Raw genomic sequence first — 24521 nt, 5'->3', positions numbered from 1 at the left:
CAGGTGAGAAGCTGTCCCACCATGTCTCACTTCATCCCAAACTGTCACAGAGCTGTGAGGCTCCAGCTCCTCCTGTCTGTCTGTTCTCTGGCTCCCCGTGGCTGTGCACATTTGGGCTGCAGCATCTCAGCCGTGGCACCAGGGCTCAGCACAGACTCCTTACAGGCAAACATGGTAAGAGGGACCCAGGACCCCACTCTGCCTCACGTGCTGGAGCGCTTGGCAAATGGCAGCCTAACAAGGAACTGAGGTGCCCACAGAGTGCCCTGCAGTCTCCAAGGCCAGAGAAACACGGCTGGGCAGTGACACCTTGCCCAGGGAGGCATTTGGTGACTCTGCAGAAAGTCTGCAGGGCTGTGGGGCTTGTGAGAGAAACTGCAGGAAGGACAGGGTGCTGCAGAGAAAGCCTTTGGGGGTGGACAGCCTTTGGCCCATCCACGCAGTGGGCATTATCATTGTCTTCCCCCTCTATTCCATCAGGCAGGTGAGTAGAGGTTCAGAGAGAGGAGAATGGTCAAGGGTGGAGAACACAAGTGCAGGGCTGGGGACCCTGGTGTGACCTGCCTCCCAGTCCTGCGGCACCACCGAGGGATGGACCTTGCATCTGCGCCATGGCACTGGAGTTCAGGTGACGGCACACAGGCACCGGACACCTTTGGACGTGGTTAATGACATTAAATAAATGAAACGTCATTTTAATGTCATTAAATAAATGAAACTAAATAAGATGTCTTCAGTGCAGGAATGTGGACGTGTCTTAGCTTTGCAGTGACCGGTGCTCCAGTGAATGCACTCAACAGAAACAGTCCCGGCTCTCCTTCTGAGGCACTCCTATGTTTGGTCTGCTCAAGAGCTTCACACGCTCCTGAGTGTGACCAGGTGCATTCAGGTGCCCTAAACACACAGGTCTGGTGTCATTTTGGATGGCCAAGGAAATCCCCCTTCCCCCTCTGGCCCTCAGCTGATGCTCAGGAAGGATGCGGCTATTCTCAGAGATTTTTCCATCAGAACTTGCAAACACTTGCACCCGTCTTGGACCACCCCTGGCCCCTCACTCATCACCAAGTGTGTGTGAGTGAGCAACCGAGTGCCCACAGAATAGAAAGCAGGGGCTCACCTGCAGGTAACACTTTTGTGCCCCCCCGAACCGAACCAAGGGCAACCCCAGCTCCTGTGGCTGTGTGGGGTGCATGGAAGAGCTGAATCCTGCTTCTTCCAGCTGGGGATGAGATGCCGGCATTGCCTCCGCTAAACCACTGGCCGGCACAGGGGAAGCCAACCCTTCCCTGTCCCTGTCTCTGTGTCCTTTTTGGTATGGGACAGGAACGGCGGTGTCCAGAGGGGAACATTTACACCTCTCGCAGTCACTCATGCTCTTGTAGGACAATCTCTGCTGCAGGAATCAGTCCCTCTCCACTGTTTAGCAAGTGTCCATTAGCGATTACTTTTGTTGACTCCCAAGTCCATTCCCCAGGGATGACCCTCCTGCCTTTCAATCTCTGTCAGCCCTGGAGCCCCAGGGACACCTTGAGGGAGCCCATAGAGGAAAGAGAAAGCGCTGCCTTGGGCTGGTCCTCTGCTGCTGACCTGGGCTGAGCTCCTGGGATGGAGGAAGCTCATGGCAAGTGGGCAGTGCTTGTGAGAGACATCTCTGACCAGGAGCAGCTCCCCTGCAAAGCACAGCAGGGCTGTGGGCACTGCCCGCAGGCAGCGAGGAGAGACAGACGAGGCAGCGAGATGTGAAAGGCAGTGTGGAACAGGAGGCTGCTGAGAGCTCACTGGAAGAGAAATCTTCTCAGCCCTTAACGCAGTAAGTCTCTGGCTGCATGGCAACGTGCATGAGTTTCCTGGAGGGGTCTCCTAGGGCTGGCACGTCCCACAGCAGGATGGCTCTCAGCGTTTCCTTAATGTGGAGAAGGATGTGCTGCAGAGCAGGGATTCTGTGCTGCACCCTCAGAGGGACAGGGCATGACAGCTCCCTTCTTTCAAGGAGGGCTGCGAGGGTGTGCAGCTCAGTGTGCACCCAGAGGTGCCCAGGACTGTCCTGCGGTGCCGCAGGGCACCGAGACTCTGCCGCCTGCCCGTGGAGCTCCCCATGGCACTGCAGGGAGAAGCTGTGGGTGGACGGAGCGACTCCCAGCAGGGCAGGGTCCTTCTGTGATCAAGAGGGGGCACGACTGCTTACAGCTCCAGATCACCCCCAGGACATTTGCAGAGGGTTCTTTTGAAGAAGGACACAAAAGGAGCTTTACTTGAAAGGGAAGGTGTCTGCGCTTTGAGGTTTCTTCTCTTTGTCTGGGTGGGCAGTGGCAGATCATAGAATCCTAGAATCCTAGAATGTAGAATGGTTGGGGTTGGAAGGGACCTCAAAGATCATCTAGTTCCAACCCCCCTGCTGCGGGCAGGGACACCCTCCACTAGACCACGTTGCCCACAGCCCCATCCAACCTGGTCTTGAACACTTCAGGGTGGGGACATCCACAGGTGCTCTGGGCAATCTGTTCCAGTGCTTCACCACCCTCAGTGAAGGTATTTTCCTTGAACTTTATCTCAAAACTTCTCATTGTCTTTTCCCTCTTAAACAGGCTCTGAAGCGCAGAGGCAGCAAATGTCCAACAGCAGCTCCATCACCCACTTCCTCCTCCTGGCATTTGCAGAGTCACGGGAGATGCAGCTCTTGCACTTCTGGCTCTTCCTGGGCATCTACCTGGCTGCCCTCCTGAGCAACAGCCTCATCATCACCACCATAGCCTGTGACCACCTGTGAGAAACAGGACTGAAAGAACTTTTGTCTCAAAGATGCTTTGCTCAAGCAGGAAACCCCTTCAACTACTGAGTGCGATAAGGGCAATTGCCAGGTCGTAAGGACGATTGCCGGGTCGTAAGGACGATTGCCGGATCGTCCAGACTTTCAATCTTCGAAAAACGCCTTGCAAGATCACGCGCCACGGCATCAGGTAACAGTCGTGTGAAGAATGGGGCTGGAACTGTGTGTATGCATGTGCAGGAATGTGGAAGCCGTGTCGTACGTGCCATCGTGAAGACCACCACGAGTATAAAAGGGGACCGCCAAGATGAGGATGGTGCACCTTCGCCCACCTCCACAGAGCAAGGGATTTGGACTCTCCCGAGATGGACCTCCGAGACGCTGTGGACCCGCCTCTTCGTCCGCCGTCGCAAAACGAGAGATTTGGACCCCTTCCCCCCACACACCAAGGCACCGTGGACTCGTGGCGGTGACTATTCTTGCGATTCTATCCCGGAGTCTTGCTTGGTTTTCTGCCTTTATTTTCTGCCCTGTCCTATCACTCTTATCGGTTACCATTACCTTTTCCTTTTTTTTTTTTACTCTTTTCATAATAAAACTGTTTCTGGTATACGGCATTTGACCTCGTTTGTGTCTTAATCTCGCTCTTGGGATCGTATCGAAACCTCCCCGATATTGGATCGAGACATTTTAAATTGGCGTCACGGACAGGATCCCTCGAAGCGAGAGTGCTGCATTTTACCCTGTTTTGCATAACGCGTTGTATTGGGTCTGGCTGAGAGGGAGTTAATTCTCCCCACAGCAGCCCTCATGGTGCTGTGCTGTGTATTGGTAGCCAGCAAACTGTTGATAACACACCAGTGTTTTGGCTACTACTGAGCAGTGCCAGCACACATCAAGGCTGTCTTTCCAACATTACTTTTTCCCCAGCAGCAGGCTGGGGGTGGGCAAGATCTTGGGAGGGGACACAGCTAGGACAGCTGACCCAAACTGACCAAAGGGATATTCCATACCATATGACGTCATGCTCAGCAGTAAGAAACTGAGAATAGGGGGAGGAACAGGGCGAGGGCATTCGTTGTTTCCTTTTACAATGTTTGTCTTCCGGAGTAAGGGGCACGCTTACTGAAGCCCTACTTCCCAGGAAGTGGCCGGACATCGCCTGCTGATGGGAAGTAGAGAATAATCTTTGCTTTTTGCTTTGCTTCCGCGCACGGCTTTTTGCTTTAGCTACATTAAACTGCCTTTATCTCGACCCACGAGTTTGGGGTTGTTTTTCTCCATCTTCCTTTCTCCCCTCCCTGCCTTGCTGAGGAGGCGAGTGCTAGAGCGGCTCTGGTGGGCACCTGGCCCCCAGCCAGGGTCAACCCATCACAGTCCTTTTTGGTGCCCAACGTGGGGCTCGACAAGGGCAGTTTAGTATTAAGAGTGCTACAGCTATAGTAGTTATTAAGTTGCAAGCTCCTGTGCAGGTCACAGGGTTTGTTAGCTGTGCTGCTTATCTCTATTTTGCTAAACTTAGGAACATGCTGATACAAACAATGGCTGCTCTGTGCTTTGGCCTAGTGTTGACGATCTTACTGTGCTGGGGGAGCTATTTTGTGGGGAGGATGAAGGAACTTGGGAGCATGCTAGTACAAACAATGGTTATGTGCATGGCCCTGGCATCGATGTTATTGCTGTGCTGGGGGAGCTATCTTGTGGAGATGATGGGGGAATACATCTCTCTCTCTCTACCTGCTTTTGACGTGGATGGTTTCATTATGCAGGCTCCTAAGGTCCTTGTTCACCCTTATGTAAGCTCATTAATATTACTAATTAATACTGCTGGCATATTATGGGTGCTGTGGAGTTTGGTTTTGTCCTGGTTTAAGGGGAGACAACTTTTAAGTGAGGCAATACTGAAACGTGCCCTGAGGCAGCCAGTCCCCGGGTGGCAGGGTGTGTGGAAGGATTTGGGCAGGTTCCTAGGGTGATTATCACCTCCTATAGCCTGGGACTTCACACCTGAACAGGCAAGCAATCCCAGCAAACTGACACGCCACCTGATAGAAGGGTGTCTTGCCTACCCCAATGAAAACCAACAGCTTCTAGCACTGTACTGGGGCCTGGCCTGGGCCTATCGAGCCACAGTGCAGAACTCTCAGAGGACTGTGGTTGAGGAAGGCACCCAAACTGCAGCTGAGGACACCGTGGCTGAGATAGGGACACAAACAATAACAACTACAGTAATTGCCCCAGTAGTAAAACAGAAACAGTGGACCAGGAGGTCAACAGGTCCATATCATTGATTAGTAAGGGAAGAGGAAGAAGAGGAGGAGAGGTTTGAGCAGGAAGCTGGTCCTTCAGCAAAGAAGTGGGAGGAAGGAGTGAGAGAAGTAAGACAAGAAGCAGAAACTACCCAGTCTCTGACCTCATCCGAACTTCGAGATATGCGGAAAGAGTACAGCCGCCAGCCTGGTGAGCAGATTGCTGCCTGGCTGCTTCGATGCTGGGATAATGGGGCCGACAGTCAGCAATTGGAAGGCAGGGAAGCCCAACAGCTGGGATCCCTAGCTAGAAACCGAGGAATTGAGAGGGGAATTGGAAAAGAGACAGCAATTTGCAGTCTCTGGAGACGGCTGCTTTCAAGTGTGAGGGCAAGATACCCATTCAAGGAAGATCTTGTTAACTCCCCAGGAAAGTGGACCACCGCAGATGAAGGCATCCAGTACCTGAGAGAACTAGCGGTGTTGGAAGTCATCTATAGTGATCTAGATGATGAGGAGGTCTCCAAAGATCCAGAGGATGTCCTGTGCACACGGGCCATGTGGAGGAAGGTGATTCAAAGTGCCCCAGCATCGTATTCTAACAGCTTGGCAGCAATGTATTTCCCAGATATGGACACACCAACTGTGGAGAAGGTGTCCGCTTGGCTTCAGAACTTTGAAGAAAACCTCTGTACCTCCTCCTCCCTACAGGCCAGCACGTCGGCTGTCAGAGGTACTCCAAGAAATCAGTCATCTCCTGCTCCGGTCAGAGGGAAAGGGAGCCCCAGGCATATGCCACGTGGTACACTCTGGTTTTTCCTGCGTGACCAAGGGGAGGACATGAGGAAGTGGGACAGTGAACCCACCTTTAAGTTGGAAGCCCGTGTTCGTGAACTAAGAGGGAAGACAGCTGTTAAGAAGGGGACACCCAAGAAGGCCATCAGTGTAGTTGCTACAGAGACACGAGAAGGCAAACAGCGATCTCCCAGATGTAAAACTAAAATCACCTCCCTTGATCCTGGTGAGGGGACATCTGGTCTGTCACCGCGAGGGTCAGACAGTGAATACTCTGACCAGGAACAGGAATAGAGGGTCCCTGCCTTCGGCCAGGAGGAGGAAAGGGATGACCGGGTATACTGGACTGTGTGGATTCGATGGCCTGGCACATCAAACCCACAGAAGTATAAGGCTTTGGTAGACACTGGTGCACAGTGTACACTGCTACCATCAGGGTATAGGGGCACAGAACCCATCCGGATCTCTGGAGTGACAGGGGGATGCCAAGAACTGTCCGTATTGGAGGCTGAGGTGAGCTTAACAGGGGACAAGTGGGAGAAGCACCCCATTGTGACTGGCCCAGAGGCCCCTTGTATCCTTGGCATAGATTACCTCAGGAGAGGGTACTTCAAGGACCCAAAGGGGTACCGATGGGCTTTCGGTGGAGCCACTGTGAACACAGAGAAGATCAAACAGTTATCTACCCTGTCTGGTCTCTCAGAAGATCCCTTTGTTGTGGGATTGGTGCAAGTTGAAGAACAACAGGTGCCAGTTGCTACCAGGACAGTGCACCGGCGGCAATATAGCACAAATCGAGACTCCCTGGCTCCCATCCATGAGCTGATTCATCAACTGGAGAACCAGGGAGTCATCAGCAAGACTCATTCACCTTTTAATAGTCCCATATGGCCAGTGCAAAAGTCTGATGGAGGGTGGAGGTTAACGGTGGACTATCGTGGCCTAAACAAAGTGATACCACCACTGCGTGCTGCTGTACCAGACATGTTAGAGCTCCAATATGAATTGGAGTCAAAAGCAGCCAAGTGGTATGCTACAACTGACATCGCTAATGCATTCTTCTCAATTCCTTTGGCAGCCGAATGCAGGCCACAGTTTGCTTTCACTTGGAGAGGTGTTCAATACACCTGGAATCGACTGCCCCAGGGGTGGAAGCATAGTCCTACTATTTGTCATGGACTAATCCAAACTGCACTGGAAGAGGGTGGTGCCCCTGAACATCTACAATACATCGATTACATCATTGTGTGGGGCAATAAGGCAGAAGAAGTATTCGAGAAGGGAAAAAGAGTAATTCAGATTCTTCTGAAAGCTGGTTTTGCCATAAAGAAAAGCAAGGTCAAGGGACCTGCACAAGAGATCCAGTTTTTGGGAATAGAATGGCAGGATGGACGCCATCATGTGCCTATGGATGTGGTTAACAAGATAGCAGCTATGTCTCCACCAGCTAACAAGAAGGAGACACAAGCCTTCCTGGGCCTTGTAGGGTTCTGGAGAATGCATATTCCAGGTTATAGTCAGCTTGTGAGCCCTCTCTATCGAGTAACCCGGAAAAAGAATTATTTTGAATGGGGCCTTGAGCAACAACAAGCCTTTGAGCATATCAAACAGGAAATAGCTCGTGCAGTAGCTCTTGGACCTGTTCGGACAGGACCAGCTGTACAAAATGTACTCTACACTGCAGCTGGGGAGCATGGCCTCACCTGGAGCCTCTGGCAGAAAACAGCAGGAGAAACCCGAGGTCGACCATTAGGGTTTTGGAGCCGGGGGTATCGAGGATCAGAAGCCCACTACACCCCAACTGAAAAAGAGATCCTAGCAGCATATGAAGGGATTCGAGCTGCTTCAGAAGTTGTTGGTACAGAAGTGTCTCTCCTCTTGGCACCGCGATTGCCTGTGCTACACTGGATGTTCAAAGGAAACATTCCCTCTACACATCACGCAACTAGCACTACATGGAGTAAGTGGGTAGCACTAATCACACAGCGAGCTCGACTGGGGAAACTCAACCACCCAGGAATTCTGGAAGAGATTATGGACTGGCCAGAAGGTAGAGATTTTGGAGCACTGCCTGAGGAGGTAGCTCGTGCCCAAGAGGCACCACCATATAATGAGTTACCAGAAGATGAAAGGCGTTATGCTCTGTTTACTGATGCATCCTGTCGTGTTGTAGGAAACCATCAGAAGTGGAAAGCTGCTGTATGGAGTCCCACACGACAAGTCGTTGAGGCCACTGAAGGAGAAGGTGAGTTAAGTCAGTTTGCAGAAGTGAAAGCCATTCAGTTAGCCCTAAAGACTGCTGAACGAGAAAAGTGGCCAGTACTCTACCTCTGTACTGACTCCTGGATGGTGGCAAATGCCCTATGGGGGTGGCTACAGCAGTGGAAGAAGACCAATTGGCAGCGCCGGGGTAAACCCATCTGGGCTGCTGCATTGTGGCAGGACATCGCTGCCCGCATAGAAAACATGGCTGTGAAGGTACGTCATGTGGATGCTCACATACCCAAAAGCCGTGCCACTGAAGAACATCAAAACAATGAACAGGTAGACAAGGCTGCCAAAATTGAAGTAGCTCAAGTGGACCTGGACTGGGAGTGTAAGGGTGAGCTATTTGTAGCTCGATGGGCCCATGAAACATCAGGACATCTAGGGAGAGATGCAACAGATGGGCTCGTGATGGAGGGGTGGACCTGACCATGGAGGCCAGCACACAAGTTACTCATGAATGTGAAATATGTGCTGCAATCAAGCGAGCGACACGAGTAAAATCTCCCTGGAATAGAGGGCGGTGGCTGGGTTTTCGATACGGCGAGGCCTGGCAGATTGACTATATTGGGCCACTGCCACGAACACGCCAAGGCAAGCGCTACATACTCACCATGGTGGAAGCAACTACTGGCTGGCTAGAGACATTTCCTGTAAACCATGCCACTGCCCGAAACACCATCCTAGGCCTTGAAAGGCAAATTTTATGGCGACATGGTACCCCAGAAAGGATTGAATCAGACAATGGGACTCATTTTTGAAATAACGTCATAAGCTCTTGGGCAAAGAAACACGGCATTGAGCGGGTGTATCACATCCCCTATCACCCACAAGCCTCTGGAAAGATTGAGAGATATAATGGACTGTTAAAGACTATGTTGAGGGCATTAGGTAATGGGGCATGGAAGCACTGGGATACAAATTTAGCAGAAGCCACTTGGCTGATTAATACCAGAGGATCTGCTAACCGTCCTGGTCCTGCCCAAACAAAACCCCTACATACTGTGGGAGGAGACAAGGTCCCTGTAGTACACATGGGAAAGTGGCTGGGGAAGGCGGTGTGGATTGCTCCTCCCATGGGAAAAGGCAAACCCATTCCTGGGATTGTCTTCGCTCAAGGACCTGGGTGTACTTGGTGGGTAATGCGGAAAGATGGGGAGACCCGGTGTGTGCCTCAAGGAGATTTAACCTTGGGGTAAAATAATCTGTAATGTGAGTTGTACCTTCTAGGAAGTAATGTAGAAGGAATGACCCAAACCAACGAAGAGCAAGTTTCACAAGGAGCCAGATGAATGCAACAACAGCCCAAAGCAAGCCGGTGTTGGTGCCCAACAACTGAACCTGAACACCCATCCTGACAGATTGGGCCCAAGTCATAGCCGGTTCGTGAACATCTGGAGGAGCAGAGGAAGCTCATGGAATGGGAGAATAACATCTATCTGTTAAAGGACTGGAAATAGTAGTTAATAAGAAGTAAATACAATGAAACGGTTATAAAATATATATATGTATTAAAGTGTGTGGAGCGTGAGCACGACACAAATGGTATGGAATAAGGGGTGGAGATTGTATTGGGTCTGGCTGAGATGGAGTTAATTCTCCCCACAGCAGCCCTCATGGTGCTGTGCTATGTATTGGTAGCTAGCAAACTGTTGATAACACACCAGTGTTTTGGCTACTACTGAGCAGTGCCAGCACACATCAAGGCTGTCTTTCCAACATTACTTTTTCCCCAGCAGCAGGCTGGGGGTGGGCAAGATCTTGGGAGGGGACACAGCTAGGACAGCTGACCCAAACTGACCAAAGGGATATTCCATACCATATGACGTCATGCTCAGCAGTAAGAAACTGAGAATAGGGGGAGGAACAGGGCGAGGGCATTCGTTGTTTCTTTTTACAATGTTTGACTTCCGGAGTAAGGGGCACGCTTACTGAAGCCCTACTTCCCAGGAAGTGGCCGGACATCGCCTGCTGATGGGAAGTAGAGAATAATCTTTGCTTTTTTGCTTTGCTTCCGCGCGCGGCTTTTTGCTTTAGCTACATTAAACTGCCTTTATCTCGACCCACGAGTTTGGGGTTGTTTTTCTCCATGTTCCTTTCTCCCCTCCCTGCCTTGCTGAGGAGGCAAGTGCTAGAGCGGCTCTGGTGGGCACCTGGCCCCCAGCCAGGGTCAACCCATCACACGCGTGTACCTCTCAGGAACGTAAGGGGGGCGGGCTTGTTTTGTTTGAAACTTACGTGCTGCCTTCCTGAGACGACCGCTTCCCCGCTTTGAGTAATAGCCTCTCTGGAACGTAAGGGGGGCAGGTTTGTGTGCTGTTGGAGACTTGTGTGCTGAATTCGTGAGACCTCTCAGGAACGTAAGGGGGGCGGGCTTGTTGTTTTGTTTGAAACTTGCGTGCTGCCTTCCTGAGACAACCACTTCCCCGCTTTAAACAAAATAAGTGATGATAGAACCGTTCCTTCGGGAAGGGAAGTTTTGTTTGATTTTCTGGAGAAACATAGAGCGCGGCCCTCTGTGCCCGGGGTGGACTGGGCTCAGAGAAATTGGCATAATTTGCAGAGCGTGGTTGACCGAATGGGCGCCTTGCACAAAGATGCGAGACTAAGAGCAGGAAAAGGCAAAGTGATTATTTGTGCCATTCTTGGTGCTAGTTTGGCTGCCGCGGTAGAGGCTAGAGATCGCTGCTGTACTGTGGAGTCCCTGACTATCGAATCCCTTAAAAGCCTTACCCGGTCCCTTCAGGGGCAAGTGGCAGAATTAAAAGAACAACTTAAGGTGGAAAAGGATCAAGTGAAATATTTGCAAACTGCCCTTAAGGAGCAGCTCCTTGCGGATACTACCTGCGAGGCAATTCCCCCAAGATCTGAAATTGGCTACCCCTTTAAAGACCTGCAGGCAGCAAAAGAGAAAGTAGAGAAATTAGAACCACTTTCGCTGGGACCCTTGGTCAAGACCGAGTACATTTATGATGATGAGCAGGACCAGTTCCCCCAAGTTACAACCAAGGAAGTCCCTTATACTGCTGTCGAGTTGATGAAACTAAAGAAGGAATTTGGCCGAACCCCTAAGGAATCAGAAACGGAGTATGTGTGGACAGTGTCGCTGTCTGGGGGGGACCAGATTCTGTTAAGTGAAAGAGAGGCGGAAGGGTATTGGGGACCAGGAGTGTTTTTAACTACTGGGAACCACCATGCCCCCTGGTCTCTGACCCAGCGGGCAGCCTACTGGGCAGGTGGCTTGAACCCCCTGGGGAGGGGGGACCCTCTGGCGATTACAGGGACTGTGGATCAATTAGTAGAGAGTGTGCAGAAGGCAGCTTGTATGCAGATGATGTATGACCGAAAGTTGGAACCTAGACAGGAGTCCCCAAAGATGATGCCAGTAGATGCCTGTGTTGGTTTTGCGTGGCAAGGTTTTGGTAGAGGGGGGGGGCCTACAGGGGTTGCTTCTGTGAGAAGCTGCCAGAAGCTTCCCCTGTGTCTGACAGAGCCAATGCCAGCCGGCTCCAAGACGGACCCGCCGCTGGCCAAGGCCAAGCCAATCAGCGCTTCTGTGATAACATATTTAAGAAAGAGAAAAAAAACAAGTTAGAGAGCGCTTTTGCAGCCAGAGAGAGGAGTGAGAAGATGTAAGAACATCTGCAGACACCAAGGTCAGTGCAGAAGGAGGGGCAGGAGGTGCTCCAGGCGCCGCAGCAAGATTCCCCTGCAGCCCGTGGTGAAGATAATGGTGAAGCAGGCTGTCCCCCTGCAGCCCATGGAGGGAGGATGAGGGGGTGTAGAGATTCCACCTGCAGCCCGTGGAGGACCCCACGCCGGAGCAGGTGGAGACACCTGAAGGAGGCTGCAACCCCGTGGGAAGCCTGCGCTGGAGCAAGCTCCTGGCAGGACCTGTGGATCTGTGGAGAGAGGAGCCCACACCAGAGCAGGTTTGCTGACAGGACTTGTGACCCCGTGGGGGGACCTACGCTGGAGCAGTTTGCTCCTGAAGGTCTGTACCCCGTGGAGGAGACTCACGTTGGAGAAGGTTCGTGAAGGACTGTCTCCCGTGAGAGGGACCCCACGCTGGAGCAGGGGAACAATGAGAGGAGTCCTCCCCCTGAGGATGAAGAAGCGGCAGAAACACGGCGTGATGAACTGACCGTAACCCCCACTCCCCGTCCCCCTGTGCCGCTGGGGGGGGCGGAGGTTGAAGCCGGGAGTGAAGTTGAGCCTGGGAAGATGGGAGGGGTGGGGGGAGGTGTTTTTAAGATTTGGTTTTATTTCTCATTCCTCTACTCTGTTTTGCTTAGTAATAAATAAGATGAATTCCCTCTCTAAGTTCGGTCTGTTTTGCTCGTGATGATAATTACAGAATGATCTCTCCCTGTCCTTATCTCGACCCGTAAGTTTTTCTTTCATTGTACCTTTTCTCCCCTGTCTAATGAAAGAGGGGAGTGATAGAGCGGCTCTGGTGGGCACCTGGCCCTCAGCCAGGGTCAACCCACCACAATCCCCAACAGATGACCCCCCTTATAAGGGGACTCCCCGATTCCTTGAAACCAATTGGTATACAATTACAGGGAAAAATACCAGCAATGCCCCAAGGCGACAGAGTTGTGGCTGCTTTAGAAGGACTTACACCGCACCGCTGACCCTTGGACAGGAAAACGTGGACCTGGGGGGGAGGTGGCCCAAGAACTGATCAATTATGGGCGCAAGTATGCCCCTGTTAACCCTCCAACTGCCAAAACAGACCCCAGGGGCTTGAGGCGAGCGGAAGTAAAAATAGTTCCACGTCCCGGGAATGATAGGAGAGTACCTCTCTCCAAACCACCAGGAGGGAGAGATGTCCCGAACAGACGTAATAGACTGTGGGCGGAGGGACAACAGAAAGGGACTCCATGTGACTTAATGGACAGACTGCCAACAGACAAATTAAAAAAGTTGGTAACAGGATGGCCCACTAAATCGGCAAATGGAGAAGTGTATTTTGAGGATACTGCTCCCAGTGCACCCTCCTTGACTGATTTATCAGAAATAAATGCCTCCCAAAACCCAGCGGGAAACCAGATCCTTCGCCCTTCAGTGGTGAGCGGAGGGGCGAAGGTTGGATACATATAAGACAGCTCACTGAGAATGGCCGGGGTGATTTGCTAATTACTGGCCTTGTAGGACCAAAACAAGTTCTGGTCACATTTTTGATAGATACTGGTGCTCAAATTTCAGCTATTAAAACAAAAGATGCTGCTAATTGTGGAGTTACATCCTCCAAGCAAACACTGTTTGTGGCAGATGCATTTGGCAATGTTCAACTACAGGCATTGGCAATGGTCAGCCTGCGTCTGCCAGGAGAAGATAGTGCCACTACAGTGGCTATGGTAGTGGGAGAGCTTCCATTCAACCTCTTGGGACTTGATGTTCTGAAAGGGAAGACCTGGATTGATAATAAAGGGAGACAATGGTCATTTGGCTCCCCCACTGTAGATATTCGGCTGCTACAAGCTGCACCACTACTTCCCCCTTCGAAGCTTACAAATGTTAAGCCTTATCCGATACCTTTGGGGGCCAGAGAGGGAATAACACCTGTATTAGAAGATTTAAAAGGACAAGGTATTGTGATTCCGACCCACTCTCCTTTTAGCTCTCCAGTGTGGCCAGTAAGAAAACCTAATGGCACATGGAGATTAATGGTAGATTATCGCAGGCTCAATGCAAATACTGGTCAATTGACAGCAGCGGTACCAAACATTGCCGAGCTTATAGCTACAATCCAGGAATGAGCCCACCCGGTCATGGCGACAGTGGATGTTAAAGACATGTTTTTTATGGTTCCCCTGCAGCCTGAGGACCAAGATCGCTTTGCTTTTACGTGGGAAGGCCAACAATTCACTTTCACCCCACTCCCACAGGGATATAAGCATTCCCCCACTCTAGCCCACCATGCGTTAGCGCAGGAGCTAGAGGTAGTCCAAGCAGAGAAGGAAGTCGGTGTTTACCAATATATCGATGACATTCTTGTGGGAGGGGATGAAATAGAGAAAGTTCGGATAACTCAGGATAATATAATTTCCCACTTAGAAAGTTTGGGGTTGAAAATTCCACCGGAGAAGATACAAACACCCTCAAGTGAGGTAAAGTTTTTAGGAATCTGGTGGAAAGGAGGAATGACATGCATTCCATCAGACATCCTTTCCTCATTAGATCAGATTAAAATGCCAGAGTCAAAAAAGGATTTGCAACATGTATTAGGATTACTTGTGTTTTGGAGAAGGCATATTCCTGATTTTTCGATTATTGCAAGACCATTGTATGACTTGTTGCGAAAAGGGGCCCAGTGGGAATGGACTGAACCCCACGAAGAAGCATTGCAATTGCTAGTGTTTGAAGCAACTGCCCATCAAGCTCTTGGTCCCATTCACCCCACCGACCCTGTCCATATTGAATGGGGATTTGCCAAGACAGGACTGTCAATACATCTATGGCAAAAGGGTCCTGAGGGACCCACTCGGCCTATCGGGTTCTACTCCCGTAGTTTTAAAGATGCCGAAAAAAGATACACAACCTGGGAAAAGGGCTTGTTTGTACTCAGTTTAGCCTTGAGAGAGGCTGAACGAACTATTTGGCAACAGCCATTGGTACTTAGAGGCCCCTTTAAGGTAATCAAAATTATTTTAGCAGGAACTCCACCTCCTGACGGGGTGGCTCAGAGAGCCTCTGTGCGGAAATGGTATGCCCAGATAGAACACTATTGTGACATTTTTACAGTGTCTGAGGGAGCCACAAAGAGGTTAACCATCCAAGAAGAGGTGGGCCCAGATAGAGAAACAGCTGAACTTCTTCCTGTAATACAAGTGGCCCCTCCATTTTCCGAGCAATTGCAGAATGCTTGGTTTACTGATGCCTCCTCTAAGCGAGAAGGAAAAACTTGGAAATATCGAGCTGTAGCACTCCGCGTAGACGAGGATAAACAAATAATCACTGAAGGGGAAGGCAGTGCTCAAGTAGGGGAATTAGTTGCAGTGTGGAGTGTTTTCCAACACGAAGCCCAATCTACCTCTCCTGTCTATATCTATACTGACTCTTATGCTGTACTTAAAGGACGTACTGAATGGCTTCCATTCTGGGAGCAAAACGAGTGGGAAGTCAACAGGATACCTATATGGCAGAAAGAGAAGTGGCAGGATATCTTGACCATTGCTAGACAGGGAAAGTTAGCGGTAGCCTGGGTGGCTTCCCATCAACAGGATAATACCCCTGTTAGCCAATGGAATGGCAAAGCTGATGAGTTAGCCCGGTTAGCTCCCCTCCAGAATGCCCAAATAGCAGAAGACTGGGAGCGACTGTTGGAATGGTTACATGTAAAGAGGAAGCATTCAGGGATCAAAGACCTCTACTGTGAGGCCCAAGGTTGGCCCATTACTAGGGAGGAATGTAAGACTTGTGTGTCCGCTTGCGAACAATGTCGTACCCGTTTAGAAAGACACCCCCTGGAAGACGGTCCCCTACACTTGAGGGAGGGGAAAAGGCTGTGGGAAACCTGGCAAGTGGACTATATTGGTCCTTTCTGGAAGTCGGAAGGAAAGCATTATGTGTTGGTTGGAGTGGAGGTAGTGTCAGGGTTGGCCCAAGCTGAAGCATTTGCCAGAGCTACTGGAAAGAACATGGTAAAGGCATTGAAAGAGTGGTTTGGCACCTTCCCCAAACCACGGTCGATTCAGTCGGATAATGGTTCTCACTTTACTGCTAAAATAGTCCAGGAGTGGGCAACTGGGGAAGGAATCTCGTGGGTACACCATACTCCATATTATCCACAGGCGAACGGAATTGTAGAAAGAACTAATGGTTTGTTGAAGCGCTTTCTTAAGCCGCATAAGCCCAGATGGACTGAACGACTATGGGATGCAGTTACTGGTGTCAACAGTCGTTGGGGAATAAATGGATGCCCAAAAATAACAGCATTTTGTCCAAAGGCTCCAACCATTATGCCAGCCCCATGTGGCTCTGATTATCCCAAGAATCCGTCGCACTTCCCAGGCCAGCCCGTTTTGGTCGAACTCCCCACTGTGGGGGCCGTATCTCTGGTACTGGAAACCCCAATGAATAAGTATGCCTGGAAAGCAAAAGATGCCCATGGGAAGGAACACAAGATTAACACAAGGTGGATTATTCCATCCTTCTAACCACCACACTCTTCCGGTTCCTGGAAGGGAACCGAGTTTATTTTCTTTTCTCTTTCAGGTGAAAGTTCCAGAGCCTGTCTGAAGGAATTCACGAACGCTTGAAGTTGCTGATCACCTGCGGAGTTTTTGTTAATCTTTATAGGATGCATAGTGTACTATCGCAAATGGTGTTCTGGCTGGCCATTATCGCCATCTTTAATATCGGGGGAAACTTCTGCACTCCCCCCTCCCCAAAATTGTTATGGCAAAATGAATTTGTTATTTTAGGCCAACAAGTAGCTAATGCTTTTAATGTTACTAAGTGTTGCGTTTGTGGTGGACCGTTAGGTTTAGAAAGTTGGCCATGGACTGCTATCCCCATTTCCCCTGAATGGTTGGTGAGCAACTACAGTGAAATTAAAAATGGTACCTATTGGGAAGACAGCACATCACTGCCCTGGCCAGTACGATACCCAGCTTGTGGAGAATACTGTATAGCCTCCAACAACATCAATACTGAAAACTACCTAGGACGGTCTAACTGTAAATTGACTTACAGCTATGGTAGTACTTCCACAGGGAGGATGGACTGGAGATGGCGAAATGAAACAGGTGGTATTTGGTATCCGGAGGGATTCTGGTCTCCAGATGGGAGCTTAAGGTCCCACTGGGGAGGGTTAATGAATTGTTCCTGTTCATATAATAGTTCGGTAGGAGCCTATTACTGTACTAATTGTACTTCAAATAACTCCCCCATAACCCCCAGGAGCTCAAGGATGCCATTTGGAAAGTGATTTAATGGAAATCTTTCAGTAGTTATGAACTTGCCTTCTGTCTGCACAAATGACCCCCATACTATCCCATTGCAGGCATGTGCTTTGTTCAATTATCTATGTTGTTATTATTTGTAGAATATAAATGTTTGGATTCACTTCATTGGTAAGGATGAACAAACTTTCTCTGTGTCACCTGACTGTCATATGAAAAATCTTTCTAACACTGCATCAGAGCCGAGTCTCCCATAGCATCTTGATAATAAAAATGGCATCTCCGCAGTGCACTGCCTGGAGACTGGACTCTTCACCCAAAGCTGTTGACAAGAACAGGCATCAGCAGATGTCCCCCAAAGGGACCTGTTGCTCCATGGGTTCAGGATCACAGAGCTCATTATCATGTTGGTGCCCTTCAGAGACTGAGGGTTTGATTTAGGACTTACCCATTGGTGTCTAGTGACAGTGGAGTCAATGAGCGGTCAGCAAGAATCACTGAGGTACACACCCAGGACTGTCACACATGTGACACGTGGATGATGTCCTTAAGGAAGGGAGTCAGGAGCTGCCTGGACAGCCCAGGGATCTCTTCGTGGACAACATGTGCCTGGGATGGGCAGTGACTAGAGCCCCACAAAGCTTCCCAAGGTGGTGGAGTCACTCACAGGAACAGTGCACGTGCACCCAGGCATCTGCAGGAAGGAAGGGCTCTGCAGGCCCCGAGGAGGAAATGGGGACCCAGCAGGCACAAGGAAGAGAGGAAACCAGAGTCATTCATGTCACCCTCAGTCATGACCGAGCATCGAGTGTCCTTGGAAATGGACCATAGTCCCTTCAAGCACCTGCCACATCCACAGAGCCCCAGGGAGGGGGCTTAGGAGCAGTGATTCCCACCCAGCTCCCAAGGGCCAGTGAGGAGCACAAGGAGAGGGCCAGGAATGACCAGAATGATCAGGGAAAGGTGAGATGGGATCTGACCTGGGCGAGAGCTTGTGTCAGAGAAAATTCCCATGCTCAGCTAATTGAAAACTGTTTCCAGAGCATGGATACCCTGAAGCATACTCACAGTGCAGAGCCAGAGGTTCTCGCTGTCTCGCTGCTCCACCAGGGGCCTGTGAAGTGGCTGAAGAAGGGCTGGTGTCGGACACACGCCACCCCTTTGTGCCATCGTCCCTCACAAAGAGTGACATTGGGACAGAGGCTGGCACCCTGTGTCAGGCCTTGCACTGACGGAAGCAAGACCCGGCAGCCTTTGAGTTTGCTGCTGTCCCTCACTCGGTCCCTGTGCCTAGTCCATGTCCTTGAGACAGCCTCGCCCACCCCGTGTGTGCTGGCTCTTACCCGCAAAAGTCACCCCCAGTCCTGGCCAGTCCAGGGGAGGGCTGATCTTTGAAAGCCGACCAGCTCCATCTCTACGGAGGGAGCATCCAGCCTTCCTCAGGCTCACACATTCGCAGACCCTGGCAGACCCTGGAGGAAGACTGTCTGCAACCTCTGGGGCACCAAGATCTGTTGTGCAGACCAGGGGTATGTTTCCCCACCCTTGAATGCACCCAGCACCAGGGGGTGCCTGCACAGGGTGGCTGTGGGGCTGCATGTGGGGCAGCGGGGCTCTGCTGCTGCAGCAGGGATGAGGATGGGAACAGGAGCCACAAGGTTCCTGGAAGTTCCCACACTGCCAGGGCATCCCAAACTTACCCTCAAACACCCTGGCAGGTCTCTCACCCTGGGCTCCCAAGATGCACCATGCGTTGAAGAGTAGAGTGGGCTCCATCATGCCTAGCTCTGCCAGTAGCCCTTCTGTAGCCAGAGCAGCTCCCAATGGTGGGGAGAGGACTCACTGCTGCTCACAGGGTTGGAGGTCTCTTGGGGGCTGCACCCAGTGGCACCACCTGCCAGGAGCCCCAAGACACAGTGGCAGGCGCTGGTTCCCTGCACCACAGCTCACAGTCCCTCCCCTCCTATGTGACCGGTGTCTCTCAGGAGCACTGCTGGGTGTGAAGGGGAGCCGCAGGAGCTCTCCTCTGCTGAGCCCCATGGCTCCTGGTTCTGCCCAGGTCCCAGCTCACACTCACTACCACAATCTTTGTGCAGTCTGTCTCTGCTTGGAGCTGGCCTCTGTGGTGTGCCTGCGTGGCCCCGAGGATGCCAGGGGGACTGTGCTTGGAGAGCAGGTTGTGACTGTCCTCAGTCTGACGAGGGCTGATCATCTGGCTGGGGATCACGATGGAAAGGAAAGGACAAGAGACTGCAAGGACAAGAAGCAGGAAGGGAAATTTCAAATGAGGTGAAGGAAAGAAAAATCCATCTATCAATTAATTTCTCTCTCTCTTTCTCTTATCCTGCTAGTGCGTAAGCACTGGTTTAGCAGCCCAAAGACCTTCAAAAGTCACCTAGAGAAAGCATTGAGCATCCAGAGATGTAACTCTGTTAAGTTCTCCCTGCTCAGAAGATATCATGGTACTGGAGAGCTCCAGCGGTGCCTTCCAACTCAAACCCTCAAGGAGGAAGGGGCTGGACAGAGCAGTTGGGCTAGAGGATACCATTGTGTGTACTGATTGTCAGTGATACTGACTGGTGTCTTTGCTTCCGTCTTTACTGCTAAGGCCGACCCTCATTCTGGGAGTCACCAATAAGCATGTGGAGGAGAAGAAGGTTTTTGGAAGTAGTCAAGGGGAAATCATGCCTGACCAATCTGATAGCCTTCTATGACTGGCTGGGTGGATGAAGGGAGAGCAGTGGATGTAGCCTGGCTTGACTTCAGCAAGGCTTTTGACACCGTCCGTCCCCGCCCCCAACATCCTCATAGACGTGCTTAGGAAGTGTGGGTTACATGAGTGGACAGTGAGGTGGGTTGAGAGCTGGCCAAATGGCAGGGCTCAGAGGGTTGTGATAAGCAACGCAGAGTCTAGTTGGAGGCCTGTAGCTAGTGGTGTGACCCCAGGGGTCAGTACTGGGCCCGGTCTTATTCAACATATTAATCAATGACCTGGACGAGGGGACAGAGTGTGCCCTCACCAAGTTTGCTGATGATCCAAAACTGGGAGGAGTGGTTGATACACCAGAAGGCTGCACTGCCACTCATTGAGACCTGGACAGGCTGGAGAGTTGGGTGGAGAGGATGATGAGGGGACTGGAACATCTCTCCTATGAGGAAAGGCTGAGAGAGCTGGATCTGTTTAGCCTGGAGAAGAGAAGAATGAGAGGGGATCTCATCAATATAAATATCTAAAGGGTGGACGTCAAGAGGAAGGGGCCAGACTCTTTTCAGTGGTGCCCAGCGACAGGACAAGGGTCAACTGGCACAAACTGGAACACAGGAAGTTCCATCTGAACATGAGGAAAAACTTCTTTACTTTGAGGGTGGCAGAGCACTGGAACAGGCTGCCCAGACAGGTTGTGTAGTCTCCTTCTCTGGACAGATTCAAAACCCGCCTGGATGCAATCCTGTGCAACTTCAATGTTGTTCATGTGCAATGCAATGTCATCAGGAATAGCATCTTGGTCCACAGGTCTTGGTCTCGGTCCGCAGGTGGTGCGTCGACAACAGTGTGGCGTACATGCTCGCCTTTATACTGTTCTGGCCCTCAGGGACCACCCTCGGGGCAGTAACATGCAGATGTTTTGCACCTGCGCTGTCCATTATTCTGGAAGGTTCCGGTGTCTACAGTCTGGCATTCCAGAGAGTTCCAGAATTGGGTTGTGGGGGCTCCGCTGGGGTGCCAGGTGTCCGACACATGCCCAAAGCAGCCGCTGGAAAGTTACCAGAGGTGGAGGGAGGCAGCCCACCACCTCTGCAGAGCCGGCTGCAACCACGAGTGTTTTGTGACAAAGCAGGGTACTTGTGGCTCTTCAGCAGTCTTTGACACCACCCCGTGAGACAAAACAGGGTATTTGTGGCCTTTCAATGCTCTCTGACAGTGGGTTGGATTAGGTGACCTCCAGAGATCCCTTCCAACTCCTAACATCCTGTGATTCTGTGATTCCCCAGACTGTGTGCAGTACTGTACAGGCACGTTAGAGAGGCACCCCAGCTTGTTGAATACCTGGAGAGGACCTGGGGCATTTCTCCATCATGGGGCCTTGAAGGCACTTCCCTGCTGAAGAAGAAGATTTCAAAGTGCCCGTTACAAAAAAAGCATTTTTGATTTTCAGGGGTATATTTTATTACTTCTCACTTGAGAGAAGAGCCGATAGCAGCATTCCCCAATTGATACTGACCCAGTGTGCCTGTTAAGGAGGATGAGACAGGCAGGAGAAGCAGTCCCTTGAGCTCTGAGACTGTATGGTCAACATTGCTCCTTTCCTCCCCAACCCTGTCATTTGTCTCATCAGAGACCTGGGACTGGCATCACTTTTCCTCACATCAGACTTCTCCTTTCAAGTCCGCAGCTGGGTCTGCAGCCTTGAAAAACAAGTCCTATGGTGACATCGAACCTCAGAGAGAACCGAATCAGACAACAGGACTCATTTCCGGGACAACCTCATAGACACCTGGGCCAAAGAGCATGGCATGGAGTGAGTGTATCACATTCTTTATCACCTGGCTCCGAGAAAATCGCACGATACAATGGCCTGCTAAAGACTACGCTGAGAGCAATGGGTGGTGGGACCTTCAAACATTGGGATACACATTTAGCAAAAGTCACCTGCTTTGTCAACGCTAGAGGGTCTACCAATCAAGCTGGCCCTACCCAATCAAAACTTTTACATACTCTAGAAAGTCACAGCAGTGCACATAAAGGATATGTTAGGGAAGACAGTCGGGGTTACTCCTGCCTCAGGCAAAGGCAAACACATCCGTTGGATTGCTTTCACTCAAAGACCTGGGTGCACATGGTGGGTGACGCGGAAGTATGGAGCAGTCCGATGCGTACCTCAAGGGGATTTGATTTTGGGAGAGAATAGCCAATGTGGTGGCTATTCATCACTGTCCCACACTACATCCTTGTCTCTAAACTGGAGAGACATGGAGTTGACAGATGGACCACTCGGGGAATAAAGAATTGGCTGGACGATCAGACGCGAAGAGTTGCGATCAACGGCTCGCTCTTGAAGTGGAGATCAGTGATGAGTGGCATTCCGCAGGGGCTGGTCTTGGGACTGGCACTGTTTAACATCTTCATCGGTGTCATGGACAGTGGGATTGAGAGCACCCTCAGCAAGTTTGCCAACACTACCAAGCTGTGTGGTGCGGTCAACATGCTGGAGGGAAGAGATCCCATCCAGAGGGAGCTTCACAGGCTTCAGAGGAAAAAGGGATGGCTACTTTCCTGATTCCAGCTGAGATAGATAGAGTTAATTTTTATTTGAAGTAGTTTGTAGGGTGTTGTGTTTTGGATTTAGTATGAGAATAATATTGATAACACACTGATGTTTTTAGTGTCTACACTAAGTCAAGGACTTTTCAGCTTCTCACGTCCCATCTGCTGCACAAGAAGCTGGGAGAGCACAGCCAGGACAGCTGACTGAGACTGGCCAAAGGGATATTCCCTACTATATCACGTCCTACTCCATATATAACTGGGGAAGCTAGCTGGGATGCAGATTCACTGCCTGGAAACAGATCGGGCATCGGATTGTTTTATTTCCCTTCCGCATGCAGTTAACAATTGCATTTGTGCGTCTCTTGCATTACTGTTATTATTGCTACTACTACTATTATTATTATTATTAATAATTTCTTTGTTATCTTATTAAACTGTCTTTATCTCAACCCACAAGTTTTTTTCGATTCTCCTCCCCATCCCCTTGCGGGGGAAGGACTGAGCGAGCAGCTGCGTGGTGCTTAACTGCCCACAGGGGTTAAACCACGGCGCTGAGATGGAGCTAATTTTCCCCAGAACAGCCCTCATGGTGCTGTGCTTTTCACTGCTGGCTAGCAAGATGTTGATGACACCCCAGTGTTTTGGCTGCTGCTGGGCAGTGCTGGCACAGCATCAAGGCTGTCTCTCCAACAGGCTGGGGATGGGCAAGATCTTTGGGGGAAGACACAGCCAGGACAACTGATCCAAACTGACCAAAGGGATATTCCATACCATATGACGTCTGCTCAGCAATAAAAAGCTGAGAGAAAGGAGGAGGAAGGGGGGGGCATTCTTATTTACAATGTTTGTCTTCTGCAGCAATTGCTACGCATACAGAAGCCCAGGAAGTGGCCAGACATCACCTGCTGATGGGAAGTAGAAAATAAATCTTTTGTTTCCTTTTGCTTCTGCACATGATCTTTGTTTTTGCTTTTTTTAAACCGCCTTTTTCTTGATCCACGAGATTTTTTCGATCTTATTTTCTCCCCCTCCTTCCCCAATCCTATCAGGAGGGGAGTTATAGAGTGGTTTAGTGGGCGCCTGGCTTCCAGCCAAGGTCAAGCCACCACAAAGGCAGTGATGCAAATGAGTCAATGATGACACAGCACTAGATACATTTACAGAAGGGCTCTGGGTCAGACAGACCAGGTTCTTGACTCAGGAGAATTGTGGTGATTCCAAATGCTAGTTTACAAAGACTATTTTCACGGAGAGAAGAAAAGAGGCAAATAAATAACCAGGCTGGTCTGAGACACACTTGGAATCGCCTGTGAAGAGAGAAGGACAGCTTATTCCTGCTGCAACAGCAGGGAGTGGATCAGTCTCCTTAGTGCCTCTTTGAGGTCCTGGTTCCTCATGCTGTAGATGAGGGGGTTCACTGCTGGTGGCAGCACCGCGTATAGAACGGCCACCACCAGGTTCAGGGCTGGGGAGAAGACGGAAGGGGGCTTCAGGTAGGCAAACATGGCAGAACTGGCAAACAGGGAGACCACGGCCAGGTGAGGGGGGCACGTGGAAAAGGCTTTGTGCCGTCCCTGCTCGGAGGGGATCCTCAGCACGGCCCTGAAGATCTGCACGTAGGACAGCACGATGAACAGAAAACACCCACAAGCTACACAAAGACTGACCACAGTAAAGCCAGCTTTCCTGACATAAGAGTCTGAGCAGGAGAGCTTGAGGATCTGGGGGATTTCACAGAAGAACTGGTCCACAGCATTGCCTTGGCAGAATGGAATTGAAAATGTGTTTCCAGTGTGCAGCACCGCATTGAGGAATCCACAACCCCAGGCAGCTGCTGTCATTTTGAAGCAAGCTCTGCTGTCCATGAGGGACACATAGTGCAGGGGTTTGCAGATGGCAACGTAGCGGTCATAGGCCATGATGGTTAGAAGATAATATTCTGAAGAAACAAAGGCGAGAAACCAAAAGACCTGTGCAGTGCATCCTGCATAGGAAATGTCCCTGGTGTCCCAGAGGGAATTGGCCATGGATTTGGGGAGAGTGGTGGAGATGCAGCCCAGGTCGAGGAGGGAGAGGTTGAGGAGGAAGATGTACATGGGGGTGTGGAGGCGGTGGTCACAGGCTATGGCGGTGATGATGAGGCCGTTGCTCAGGAGGGCAGCCAGGTAGATGCCCAGGAAGAGCCAGAAGTGCAAGAGCTGCATCTCCCGTGACTCTGCAAATGCCAGGAGGAGGAAGTGGGTGATGGAGCTGGCGTTGGACAT

The 24521-nt window shown here is 50.8% G+C and overlaps 1 protein-coding gene and 1 pseudogene across 1 annotated transcript; one reads left to right on the top strand and one right to left on the bottom strand.

Moving 5' to 3' along the window:
• The first annotated feature begins 10555 nt into the window (after positions 1-10555).
• LOC142598714 (uncharacterized) lies at positions 10556-13182 on the top strand (annotated as a pseudogene).
• Positions 13183-13606: 424 nt separating this feature from the next.
• Positions 13607-24521, bottom strand: LOC104629861 (olfactory receptor 14J1). Its single transcript, XM_075737994.1, has 4 exons — positions 24060-24521; positions 23616-23978; positions 14058-14142; positions 13607-13617 (listed from the first exon to the last, which is right to left on the bottom strand). The coding sequence occupies exons 1-4, from the start codon at positions 24519-24521 to the stop codon at positions 13607-13609; spliced, it is 921 nt and encodes a 306-aa protein (XP_075594109.1).

The sequence above is a fragment of the Balearica regulorum genome, chromosome 30 (assembly GCF_011004875.1).
Source record: "Balearica regulorum gibbericeps isolate bBalReg1 chromosome 30, bBalReg1.pri, whole genome shotgun sequence".
NCBI lineage: Eukaryota > Metazoa > Chordata > Aves > Gruiformes > Gruidae > Balearica > Balearica regulorum.
The sequence above is the reverse complement of the archived record's forward strand: the minus strand, read 5'-3'. Positions and strand labels throughout refer to the sequence as shown.